The following is a 13,690-nucleotide window of genomic DNA, read 5'->3' as shown; positions in this document are numbered from 1 at the left end:
TTTAAAAGGATACACACAAGTGAAGTGGTGACAATAGCCAGAATTGTTCCAACAGGAATAGATTTTTGAGCATCTTTGAGGTCTCCTGATCTGTTTGAACCAGCCATGATACCTAAAATATATTTCAGTTTAAGAAAATGTCTTTGGAAACACCACAAGAAAGGTAATTAAAAATCCTGCAAAACTCCTTCCCAATATTCACCAGTCACTGAAGGGAAGAATATGCCAACTAATACTGTGAAGGATGTGGCTATGTCCGCAAACACATAAAGGTGAAGGTTGCTTTTCAGCCCCAGTACATCAACTGAGGTATGACCAGGTTTTTCCAGTATCTCTCCTTTCTCCATGTAATTGCTCCATAAGTTATCTAGGGACAAGAGGAGAGCAGAAAAGAAGAGTTACCATCACAAGAAGAGAGCAGTAGACACAGATTAACAGATTAAAACAGATTAACTCAAACCTATTTTACTGAACTCTTAATGATCTACTCAAAGCAGTAACAGGATGGGGTTTGGTCCTGCCTTGGGCAGGGGGCTGGACTTGACGGCTTCTTAGGCCTCTTCCAGCTCTATTGTTCTATGAATCCATGACAGAGCTAAACTTGGCAGGTTACTGCAGTTACTAAACTAGACACATAAAACCTCTAAAAGAGTAAACATTTCCATTGTACAGGTTCGGCCTCTTTAATCTGAATTTCTGTAGTCATTTGCTGGGCTCAAGTTCAGGGAGGGAGGGGAGGAGTGGTGAGGGGGAAAAGTGCTGACAAGGGGACATTTGGAGGAGAAAGACAGGATGACTGTGGAATCCTATGGGACTAAACTCCTGGCCACTCACTGTGGGGCTTTGCAACCAATTCTGCCCCTTCTCCTTAAACCACCTCCCTAAGTCCCCACTCAGGCAATACCAGCCCCCTTGCTGCTGCCAGATGTAGTCCCGCAGCAGAGGGTCCACCACTGACTTCCCCTGGTCTGGCAGATTCCCTGGCTCAGCACCTATTAGGTACCAAGGGTGATAGACCTGGGAGGTACAACCTTTATTTTCACGCAGACTTTTCACAAAATGTGTTTGGATTATCACCGTACAAGCCAACTGCCTAGAAGGGTTTATGCAACATTGATTTTTATTCTATCAAGTTAATGAACCAATACGATATCATTCTAATTTATTTAAATACACTTGCTCTTACAAAAGCAACATAAATTTAGCATTTTCACATAAATTAGGCATATTAAATGAGAAAACATACATATACATAGCAACTGAAGAAACATAAAGGGTAACCCTGAGCAGGTTTGTGGATGGAAATTATTTTATTCTTTAAGAAGTATTATGGCAGTAAATAGATTTGCATTTAACTAATGCTTCAATTCTGCAGGGAATAAGTAATGCAAATATCTTAAGAACTATGCTAATCTTCCTTGCTAAATAGAAATGTTATGAAGATATACGTTTCACCTGCCCACAGCAAATGTTCCCTTTAATTTTTCTCTATGGTCAGAATTTTGTAGTAATATATAATTTTATCTCTGTGGTAAGGTATAGAGAACACAGGGTGCACACAAATCACCTTCATACACACACTTCTATGATTTTTCCAGATAGAATCTAATATATTGTAAATCTGAGAATGACACATTCTGCCACTACTCCCTAACCTCGGCCCATGTTAATTCACCCTACAAACTTAATGTAGTTGAGTTTCTAGTGCACATATCAGATGTGCTAGTCTAATTCAGTCAATTTTGTAGAACTGAGAATAAGCCTCTTATCTAGAAAAGGGACTGACGCCATCTACTCCTTAAAGTATTCTAACAGTTTTCCTCAAAAGGGTTTTATTGACTGTAATTAAATTTCTTCAAAACTTTTCCTCTTCTAGCACAAAGCAGCTCAATCCTCCTCAGCTGCTTGGTGGATCTCTTAACAAGAGGACTTCCATTGATCCAACAGTGCCTTGTACCATACCTTTTAAAATGCCACTTGCAGCTCCAGGAATACCAGCTATCTCCGTAACATTGTTAAGCAGAAAATATTCATCACAGTTACCAGAGGTTAAGTTAGAACTGTGGCAGAAGAGTTCCCAAAGCTTTGTGGCCACAGTGACATTGTCCACAACTGTCGTTTTGGCACAAACATCAAAATGATCTCTAGTCAGGGTCCTATTGCCCAACATGCAAATCCTGGAAGGAGAATGACAGTTATTTAGAAACATCTACTAAGCCAGGATGGTTTCTCATATCAAATGTTACTTAGAAAGCACAGATTTTCTCTTCTAATACACTGGGATTTTCAAGAGGTTCTACTCCCAAACAAATTTTCCAAATTCAAGAATCTCTTGGGCAGCAGAAACAGGAATATATGTTTTTGATATTGTTTTGTTTTAATATTCAGAGTTAAAATATTACTTCATTACTCATTTCTCTCTCCATTTGCCCGAGGCGACGTCATTTCCAGGCTGCAGGTTGGGGTATTTGCCTACAAGTAGGGCTCGAAGTTCTGAAGATCAGCAACGCCTGAAAGGTGTGTGCCACCTAATGTCTCATCCCCATGAAGGGGATCACCAGATGGAGGAAAAGGACTGTAGAGCACAAATGTTGGCTTTGAGAGACCTGGATTCAATTTCCTCCTCTGCCACAGTGTATCCTTGGGCAAGCCTCAGTCTCCCTTTGCCTCAGTTCTCCAACAAATCAAGACCATAGCATTTCCTTTTCTCTTTGGGATTTTCTTAGGAAAACTATATGAAAGATTATGTAGTGCTGAGATGCTAAACTAATTGGGCCACAGGAAGTAATGGGTACCCACTGTTATGTTTCTCCAGATGGTTTGTCAAGAGTGGAAAAATGAGAAATTCAGGCAGTTTCACTCTTTCTGTAATCTATCATAAAAAGATATTGGTCAAAGTGTTTATGCCACATTTAGAACAGAATGTTTCTTTTTGTAAAAACAAAAATTGCTAAGTTCTCTAGATTTCAAAGTGTTCAAGTCTCTTTAGATGACTCAATCAATACTTTGAACAGGGCAGATTCAAAAGGGTCTTAGATTATTGCATTGTATCTACTTGAGCAAATCCCTGTTTTTTGAGCTTTTAACACTGCAGATTCTGCATCTTAATGGAAACAAGTCCCTGCTTGACTCATGACACATTGTTTTTCTCTTATTTTAGAACCACATACCACTGCGTAGGAGTTGTTCAGGGCCTGCTGTACTTCCCTTAGTTACAGAGAGAAATTTACTCTCACAAAAATTATTTTTTATCCCATTTTTAACACTAGCACCATCACTGAGATCTCACTCCTTTTCCTATTCGCCCTTTGCCAAGTGGTTTGCCATGATAGATGGTGCACTATCAGATCAGCAGCTCCCAAATGAACTGGGATTTAATTGGCATCAGAGACGTTGGTGGAATAAATCTCAGGATCAGAAAATTGGTAGGGAGCTGAATATCTTCCTCAGGAGTACAGGCAGAGAACGAACAAAAGGAAGGTGTTACATTATACATCAAGAATATACATACACTTGTACAGGAGATACATGACTTACATGGAGGTTGTGTTCTTGCGCAACCCCGCATAAGTCAAATTTCACATAACTTGGAGGAGCCAGGAAACTGACCAGCACAGTAGCACTGGTCAATTTCCTGTCTCCTGTGAGAGGGCAAACCTTTTTGTCAGCCGTGGCAGCCAACTTGGTTGCCACCCCTGACAGGAGACAGGAAACTCAGCAGCATCATGTTAACCCAAGATACATACAACTTGAATGCATGTATCTTGGGGTTCTGCTGCACTGAGTTCTGGAGAGAGGGGAGGGGCAGAACAGTTGAAAAGTCTCTGGATGAAGATAAGGTGGGGGGAACGTGATGTCAGACTAGTGGTCAACTGCAGAGCACTAAATCAGGAAGGGTGGTAGATGAGGCACTTCCAGCGAAATATCCAAAACACAACAACTGATGGTAATGGGGGATTTTAACTACCTAGACATGTACTGTGAAAAGTATTATTGTAAAACACAATCTCCAACAACATTGTGAAATGCAATGGAGACATCATCTTGTTTCAGAAGGTGGGGAAAGTAGACAAGTGAGTAGCCATTTCAGATCTGACTCAGATTAACAGGGAAGAATTGGTTGCAAAGCTGAAGGTAGAAGGCAATTTGGATGGAGGTGATCATAGAATCATTGAATACTAGGACTGGAAGGGACCTCGAGAGGCCACAGAGTCCAGCCCCCGTCTAAACCATCCCTGACAGACATCTATCTAACCTGTTCTTAAATATCTCCAGCGTTGGAGATTCCACAAACTTCCTTGGCAATTTATTCCACTGTTTGACCACCCTGACAATTGGGAACTTTTTCCAAATGTCCAACCTAAACCTCCCTTGCTGCAGTTTAAGTCCATTGCCTCTTGTTCTATCCTCAGAGGCCAAAAAGAACAAGTTTTCTCCTTCCTCCTTAAGACACCCTTTTAGATACCTGAAAACCGCTATCATGTCTCCCCTCAATCTTCTCTTTTCCAAACTAAACAAGCCCAGTTCTTTCATAGGTCACATTCTCTAGACCTTTAATCATTCTTATTGCTCTTTTCTGGACCCTTTCTATTTTCTCCACATCTTTCTTGAATTGCGGTGCCCAGAACTGGACACAATACTCCAGCTGAGGCCTAACCAGTGCAGAATAGAGCAGAAGAATGACTTCTCGTGTCTTGTTCACAACACACCAATCAGGAAATGATTTCAGGGATCTAGGAAAAGGAAGGAGCGAGGACAGAAGAATAGGGACAATGGACTTCAAAACAGCAGACTTTCGCCAATGCAGAGAGATAAGATGCCTTGGGGTGCGGGGGAGTGGATCTAAGGAAAAAAGGGGTTCAGAAAAACTGGCAGCTTCTCAAATAGACAACAAATATTACAAAACAAAACTGCAAACTCTCTCAATGCAAACGAAAAATGGGAAGAACAGTGAGAGACCAATATGTCTCCATCAGGAGCTCTCTGATGGCTCAACAGTCAAAAAGGAACCATACAAAGAATGGAAACAGAGACAAATTTCAAAGGATGACTATGAAAGAATAGCATCAGTATGCAATGGTCAATTTAGAAAAGCTAACTTACAAACTACATTACACCTAGCAACAGACATGTGTCAGTAAGATGATGTTCTATAAATACATAAGAAGTGAGAGAAAGAGGAAAGAAAGTTGAGGTCCATAAACTTACTGGGGAACGAGAGCTGCTAATAACATCAAGAAGTCTCAGGTGTTGCACACCTATTTTGCTTCAATATTCCCTGAAAAGGTTAATTGTGACCAGATACTAAAAACCATAATACCAACAAAAGAGTGGAAAGAACACAAGCCAGAATAGCGTAAGAACAGGTTAAAGCACATTTAGATGTAACTGAAGTCTGCAGAATTTGATGAAATTTATCCTAGTTAAGGAACTAGCTGAAACAATTTTGGAACTACAGTAAAGTTCCTTTAATCCGGCACATTCGGGACTGAACAGGTGCTGGATTACCAAATTTTATGGATTAAAGGATGTCACCATAAGCTCCACGCCCTAGTTCAACCCCCTTCCCCCACATCATGGTCACCACCTCTGTGCATCCCCAGCTTCTTCAACACCCCTGTGGGCTCTACAGTGCTGCTTGCGCACCCAATGGTGGAGGAAAACAGGCGTGCTCGCTGCTGCCCAATGAACGGGGCCCTTGAGGGCTTCAGAGCTCAGTGTACCCTGGGCTGGTGCCATTCTGCTGGGGATAAGTGGCTCCATAGGTTGCTTCACTGCGTTGCTAACAAATGCCTGAGAGCTGGGCCTTGCCCTTTGTGCATGGGGTCGAGCCAGGAAAAGGGGGCCAGGCTGCGCAGTCGGTGTCTGCTGAGCAGGGGTGCTGGGGGTTGGTCTGTGCTGCGCTGAGGAGGGCAGAGCCTCAATAAGGCCCGGGCGCTGAAGGCTGAGTCCAGCCAAGGCTGCACTTGTAACTCAGTGGCAGATCCCAGCTCCCTCCATTCCTGCATGCCCAAGGCTGTTCCGGTCTTCACATCTCAATGCCTGTGCACAGGGAGAGTCAGCGAAATGGGCAGCACTGTATAGCCAGCTTCTTCATCATCTCGTGCTCCTCCAGCTTCTTCACCCCTCCTGCAACCCTCGAGTATCTTGGGGGACTTCAGATGTCAGACCATCAGGATTTCCAGACCATCAAAGGCCAGATTAAAGGAATTTTACTGTATTACCAATTCTCTTTGAAAATCCGTGGTGAACAGATGAGGTCCCAGATGACTGGAGAAGGACAAATATTGTACTATCTTTAAAATGTGGAATAAAAAAGGCCAGGAAAATTACAGGTGAGTTAGCCCAACTTCAATAGTTGGAAAGATAGAGAAGTTACCCACGTGGGTGGTAACGATGGTTCTTCAAGAGGTGTCACTGTGGGTGCTCCATATTAGGTGTTGGGCCAGCCCCAGTGCCAGAGATCAGAGATTTGCAAAGTAGTTGCCGCTTGGATCATGCATGCGCAGAAGCGTGCCGGGTCCTTCATGTGCCTCTAGTCCCATGCGCAACCCAGTTTGAGCCAGTTCCTCAAAGCCACCTTGGAAGTATGCATCTGAAAGACATAACGAGACAGCTCCAAAGTGGGTAGGATGGGAGGGTAGTGGAGCACGGGGACGCATCTCGAAGAACCATTGTTACCACCCAGGTGGGTAACTTCTCTTTCTTCTTTGAGTGGTCCCCATGGGTGCTCTATATCAGGTGACTACATAGCAGTGGCCCCCCCAAAAAACATGAAGGGGGGTATCAGAGTTAGATAGCAGTAGCTACCAAGAGCGTGGTTGTTCACAGGATTGTGACTCCAGCCATCTGGCGATGTATGACATAATGGGTCGTAAGATGACCATGTCGCTGTTCAGCACATGTCCTTCACAGGGATGCCTTTGAAATAGGCCATGGATGCTGCCATTAAACTAGTTGAGTGAGCTTTAGGAGGGACAGATATTCTGCAAAGAAAAACACGTAGTTATGCACAATGTGATAATGTTCGAGATTCTCTGTGACAAAAGCACCTCACCCTTAGATCTCTGTGCAAGAGACAGTAATAGCCAGTCTTTTTCGGAAGGGCTTTGTTCTAGGTAGAATGCTAAAGCTCGTCTCATATCCAGAGCATGCAGTCTTGTCTCCTTACTGGAAGTATGCAATCTCGGGTAAAAAGACAGAAGTATGATCAGCTCATTCAAGTGGATATAAAAAGAGAGAGCTGCATCTCATAGAGCTGGAAGGGACCTTGGGAGGTCACCAAGTCCAGTCCTCTGCCCTCTTGGCAGGACCAAGCACCATCCCTCTCCTTGCTGCCCTTTTTTTTAAATCTATTTGCCCCAGGTCCCTAAATGGCCACCTCAAGGATTAAGCTCACAACCCTGGGTTTAGCAGGCCAATGCTTGAACTGCTGAGCTCTCCCTTCCCCCAGATACCGTGCTGGTGGTTTGCATTGGACCATGGAGATGGTAGCACAGGCCTCGACAGAGAAGTCAAAATTGCTGCATTGGGTTTTGCGGAGATGGATTGTTTTGTTGTTGATTCCACCTTCTAGATGGCCTGTGGGGTTGTTTGGATTGATTATAGCCCCTCTGCTGATAGGACTGCCACTGGTACAGGTAATTGATATGGGTAATACCTCTTTCTTTTGTATGGAAGAATATACATCCCTAAAGTTCTCAGTGTTGCTCGAGAATCTTTATTGGAATGTAATATAGTATCTACCTGTAGCTTCAGCAAATAATTTGCTTTTGTCTAAAGACAGGTCTTCGACCTCGGCCTGTAATTCTTGAGGCACCCCAGAGGTCTGGAGCCAGGATACTTATCTCATAACCTCAGCTGTCGCTGTGGAACATGCAGCTATGTCAGTGACACCTAAAGCTCTCTGTACGAAATGCTGCATAACACTTTTGGACAACTGCCTTAAAAATAAGTTTCTTGTAATCTGGTAAGTGATCCATGAGAGTCGTTAGTTTTGTATAGTTATCAATGTTATGATTAGACAAATGCACAGAGTAGTTAGCCATGCGCAATAAGAGGGTAGAAGAGGCACAGACTTTTCTCCCAAACAGATCCAGCCTTTTGGCATCCTTTTTGGAGACTGTGGATTTATACTGGGGTTCCTTAGACCTCGGCTGCAATGATTCTACCACCAGAGAGTTAGGCTGAGGATGGTTGAATAAAAATTCAGTCCCCATGGATGGCACAGATACTTTTTGTCAGACCTCTTGTTAGTGGCAGGGATGGAAGCAGGGGTTTGCCAGATGTTACTCACTGCCTCCATTATGGCATCATCTAATGGGATGGCGATCTTGGATGGTGCTGGAGATCTCAAGTTCTTCAAAAATTTGTGTTGTTTTTCTGGGACTTCATCTATTTGAAGGTCCTGACTCTGAGCTACTCTTTTAAAAACAGTTCTTGAAATTGTCTTAAATCGTCAGGAGGTGAAGAATTGCCCGGAATAACCATCTCATCAACTGATGAGGAGGATACATCTGTCTGGTAAGTTTCCATGCGTTCCTCTAAGTTCCCTGGTTGGTCCTCTGTTGGTTTCAATAGGGCGGGACTTATGGATTGGGCCTGTGGAGAGAGAAGTGATGGCAATGGTGGAGGGGTAGTTGAATGTCTGTACCATTGTCTGGATTCAGGAAATATCTCTAGATCTGCTGTGATAGAGGTATTGCTGCTGGTAACCCCTGTAGGTGTAAGGGTAGCAGCATGCTCAAGTATCTGGGGATGAGAAGCAAGAGATGGAGCATCTCCTGTATTTGTGATGGTGATAAAAGTAGGGCAGGTATGACAACCTCAAAGACAGTGGAGATGAAGGGGACCTGCATTAATCATGGCTCTTTCGCTTTAAGATGGTGGTCTCAGGAATGGCAATGGAGGAGATATTGGACGTTGAAATGAGGGTACCGTGGGAGAGCACAGAGACAGGAGTTGAGGAGACAATGTCAGAATTGGTGAATAAGGTAATGGGATACGGTGACAAGTCTTAACCTGTGCATTTTTTGGTTCCTTCTGGGAGTCTGTGCCCACTGGCATAGTATACAGTGCTGGGTAAGTCAGTGTGGTTAGCTCCAGTGCTGAACTCAGTGCTGAGACTGTCAATGCCACTGGCTCAGGTGCCGCTGGTGCCAGGGGCACGGTGTGTGGTGCCTGTGGTAGTTCCAGTGCCGATTGATCTTTTTGTGTTGGCACCAATGAGCTCCACAAACCTGTCGGTTCCAGGCGGGATTCTTGCATCAACACCAGTAGACCTGCTTTCTTATGACTTAGGTCACTTGTCCTCTTTAGTTAGCGAGGAAGCTCAGCTCTCAGTACAACTTGTCTGGTCACCAGATGAAATGGGCAAAGATCGAGTCAGAGACAATTTCTTTTTCTCATGGCCTTCTGGGGAGACCAATGAGGCAGTTTGGTATTTTTGATCCACTGCAATGCCTTCAGGTGTTGGCTGCTCCATGGTATCAGGCTGGAGAGCTTTTTCAAACACAATCATTCTCAGTCTCATTTCTCTGTCGTTTCTAGCTTTTGCTGTGAGTTTAGAGCAATGTGGGCACTTGTGAGGCACATGGGACTCTCCTAAACAGCATATATATTGAGAGTGGCCATCTGAAGCCAGCATTGCCTCCCGGCAAGAGTCACACTTTTGAAAACCTGATGCAGGCATTTCAACAGAACAATAGAGCTGTTAACAGCTTAGCTCTTGGAATTGCAAACAAGGTGGTAACACAGCTATTAACTACTGGTATACAACTATACAACTGGTATACAACTTTAACTGAACCTTTTTTTTTACGGTAACTATTAAATAGAAAACTACTGCTGTTAGAAACTATGAACTCTAAATAACAAAAAATCAAAAATTGTTTTTCAGACATGCTGCTGAGGAGCTCAGGAGAAGTCTGTCTGCAGCCGAAGGCACTTGAGAGAAACTGGCTGAGACTGGATTGTACACTTGACTAGAAGCACGTGAAGGGCCCAGCGCGCTTCTGCACATGTGAGATCCAAGTGCCAACTGCTTTGCAAATCCCTGATCTGTGGTGCTGGGGCTGGCCTGACGCCTGATATGGAACACCCCCAGGGACCACTTAAAGAAAAAACTAAAATTACAAAACAATCCATTTGTAAGCATTTAGATGATATGAGGATAATAAGTAGCAATCAATATGGGACTTCTCAAGAATAAATCATGCCAAACCAACCTAACTTTTTTTCTCTGACATTAAGGATAGAGGGAAGCAATAGATATGTGTCAAGGCTGAGCCCCACTCTGAGATTCTTGAGTGCAGAAGATGAGGGCCCACAGGAGACATTAAAAATACTTTGCCTCTATATACTCTGCTAAAAACTTCCCACAGTCAAAGATTCCCTGACCCTAGAACATAGCTGCCACCATCATACATCAGAGAGGATTAAACAGAGAGTGGGAGTGGCTTGCAGCTTACAAAAACAGCTTATCCGCCCTGGGTGTTAATATCTTCCCATTACATATGTCTCATATCCCCTGTCTGATCTGACTTGTTTTTTCCTCTTTTGATATGTACTATTGATAACGGGCCATTTCCACCTTGCTGAATAGACCTTGTCAGCTCTGGCCCTCCCTTTTACTGGGATCCCATTTTTTAAATACCCCTCTGAAACAAACCCCCACCACCCAACTCATGCATCTGATGAAGCGGGTCTTTGCCCATGAAAGCTTATATGCTCCAAAATATCTTAGTCTATAAGGTGCCCCAAGACTTCTTGTTGTTCTCTGCCACCATCACAGTGAGAAATTCCCCCCCGGAAGACACACGTGGGTGTCTCCCTGGGGGGTAATCCCAAACTCTTAACTCCCCTTTAGGAGAGAGCCCGGAAACAAAGATGAAGCAATTAAGATGCAATTTGATAGCTGCCCTTTTGATCTTAGGCATGACTACACACAGACATCAAATCACTGCCTTCAAGGGAAAAAAAGGTGATTTATTAACAAAAAAGATAAAGTATATCAAGAAAATGATAAAGCACACTTGGTTGCTAGGGTGTTACAAAGCAACTTAAAAATAAGTAGATAATAGCACAGAGGATCACTTCCGTGGGATTCAGTTTAGAAGTTACAGTGTAAAGGTGAAACCCAAAATAAAAACCAGGTTGTGTCTAACTAAACACTTCCTTTCTCCATACATATCAGTATATCCATGTCATATTGTGGCCTGAATATTTAATGGATTCAGTAAGCCTGCTCAGGATTAAAGACCTTGGTCTTTCTGTTCTGGCCAGACAGAACAAAAGACCGTCAAGCATCTAACTGCTTCAATTCAAAAGATCCCAATCTTCCCACTGGCTCACCTGGCTGCTTGCCAACAGAGAACCCACTCTCTCTGAGTTTAATCCTTTACACACATTCATTCCTGACAACGTGATATATCTTGATTTTAGTAAGACTTTTGACAAGCCCATGTGACATTCTCACAAATTAGAGAAACATGGCCTACTATAGGGCAGGCACATGAGTGACTGAAAGATCATGCCTAGAATAGTTACCAATGGTTTACTGTCAAAATGGTGTGTGTGAGAGGGTGTGTGTGTATATAAGAGGGTCTTGGGGGGGTCCATCTTGTATCTGGTACTACTCAATAGCTTCATTGATTATTTGGACAATGGAGTAAAAAGTATGCCTATGAAATATGCAGATGACATCAGGCTAGAAAGGGTTGCAAGCACTTTGGAGGGCAGGATTAGAATTCAAAAGGACCTTGCCAAGCTGAAAAATGGGTCTGAAATCAACAAATTACAATTCAGTAAAGGTAACTGTGAAGTACTACACCTAGCAAGAAAAAAATAAAAACACAAGTACAAAAAGGTAGTACTGCTGAAAAGGTCCTTGGAAATCACAAATTGAATGTGAGTCAACAATCTCTTTCTAAAAAGGCTAATATCATTCTAGGTTGCATCACAAGGAATGTATTATATAAGACACAATGGTAACCATACCTTTCTGCTTGGTACTGGCAAAATTTCAACTGGGGCACTGTGTCCTGTTTGGGTTGCCATACTTTATGAAGTTGTGAGCAACTTGGAGAGTCCAGAGAAGAGCAACAAAAATGTTAAAAGGTTTAGAAGGCATGATCTATTAGGCAAGGGTTTAAAAAATGGCCATATTTAATTTCAGAAAAAGAAGGCTGAAAGAGGGGGCACCTGGTAAAAGTTTTCAATAGTAATGTTAACTGGTTAGTTAGTAAACACCCCAGTAAGCATTATGTTCACCAGTTAACTAACACTTGCCAATTAACTCCAGCAGCAGCCAGTTGTGCTGGGCTGGAGCAGCCTGCTCCACCACCAGCCAGTGGAACATAGGTTAAAACTGTTAACAAGTTCAGTGCTGTCGTTTAACCAGTTAAGCATTTTAACGTCTCTAGTCTTCAAATATGCTAATAGCTGTTATAAAGAGGTGTTCCATCAACTACTGTCCACGTCCCCTGAAGGTAAGAAAAAAAGTAGTCATTTGCAACAAGTGAGATTTAGACCAGATGTCAGGAGAAAATACCTAATTATTCAGTATCTTAATTCTGAAATAGGCTTCCAAAGGAGACTATGGAATCCCCCGAATTGAAGATACAGTAGTCCCTCGAGTTATGTGAGGGTTGCGATCCCATTCACCCTTGCATAACTCGAATTTCACATAAGTCGGGAGCGGCTTTCTTCCCCGGCAGAATGCACGTTCTGCAGCTGGGGAAGCAGCAAGAGAACCTGGCACTCCTTTTGAAGGTAAGCCCTGGGGTTGGGGGTGCAGCTGGGGAGGGTTAAGCTTGGCAGTGGGTTGGGGCCAGGGAAGAGGGTAGGAGGGGTTAAACCTGGGGTGGGTTAGGGCTGCAGAGGGGGCAGAGGATGGAGTTGAGCCAGAGCTAGGCCATGGGAGGGCAGTGGGTGAGCTGGAGCTGCACAGAGAGTTGAGTGGGAGCCAGGCCACGGGGGAGCCGTGTGCAGGGTTTGACAGAGCCACACGGGAGGGTGAGCCGGAGCTGTGAGGGGGGTTGAACTGGGGTGGGGCAGTTGAGCCAAGGCAGGGCTAATGTGTAAATGCAAGTTAAGTGCAACTCAAAATTATGCATTTTGAGAGTTTACTCTATTAACTGCGCTGGCCTTGGTTGGTCCTGCCTCTTGACTGGAGGTTGTTTCCAGCATGAGTAGACAAGTGGGGAGAAGCATTCACTGAATAAGCGAAAGCTGCAGGGAGAGGGAATACCCTGTATTTTAATTTATTCCTGATTATTTGTATGAGTTTGATTTGGGGTTTTGTTTGGTTGGTTGGTTTTTACCCACTTCCATTGAAGTAAATGGCAAAACTTCCACAGCACTGCAGTGTCACAGCCTGGGCTCTACAAGCCTACTGGGTTCTAGGACATGGCTGTAGCTACTCATTTAGCATAACTAATGTGACACCAATATTAAAAATGGGCTCTATAAGTGACCCTGGCAATTACAGACCGGTAAGTTTAACGTCAGTTCTGGGCAAACTAGTTGAAACAATAGTAAAGAATAAAATTGTCAGGTACTTAGAAGAACATAATTTGATGGGCAAAAGTCAACATGGTGCCTGCAGAGGGAAATCATGTTTTACTAATCTGTTAGAGTTCTCTGAAGGGGTTAACAAACATGCAGACAGAGGAGATTCCAGTGGATATAG

General features: G+C 43.5%; 1 protein-coding gene across 3 annotated transcripts in view; it reads right to left on the bottom strand.

The window, feature by feature from the left end:
- Positions 1 to 13,690, bottom strand: part of SLC12A4 (solute carrier family 12 member 4) — a 129,294-nt gene that overhangs the window by 35,262 nt on the left and 80,342 nt on the right. For all 3 annotated transcript variants that reach the window (XM_075009112.1, XM_075009114.1, XM_075009113.1), the window contains 3 exons: positions 1,963 to 2,177; positions 203 to 367; positions 14 to 112 (listed from right to left, as the gene is read on the bottom strand). In XM_075009112.1, the coding sequence (XP_074865213.1) occupies positions 14 to 112; positions 203 to 367; positions 1,963 to 2,177 (479 nt within the window). The remainder of the gene's footprint in view (positions 1 to 13; positions 113 to 202; positions 368 to 1,962; positions 2,178 to 13,690) is intronic.

The sequence above is a fragment of the Carettochelys insculpta genome, chromosome 14 (genome assembly GCF_033958435.1).
Source record: "Carettochelys insculpta isolate YL-2023 chromosome 14, ASM3395843v1, whole genome shotgun sequence".
Taxonomy (NCBI): domain Eukaryota; kingdom Metazoa; phylum Chordata; order Testudines; family Carettochelyidae; genus Carettochelys; species Carettochelys insculpta.
The sequence above is the reverse complement of the archived record's forward strand: the minus strand, read 5'-3'. Positions and strand labels throughout refer to the sequence as shown.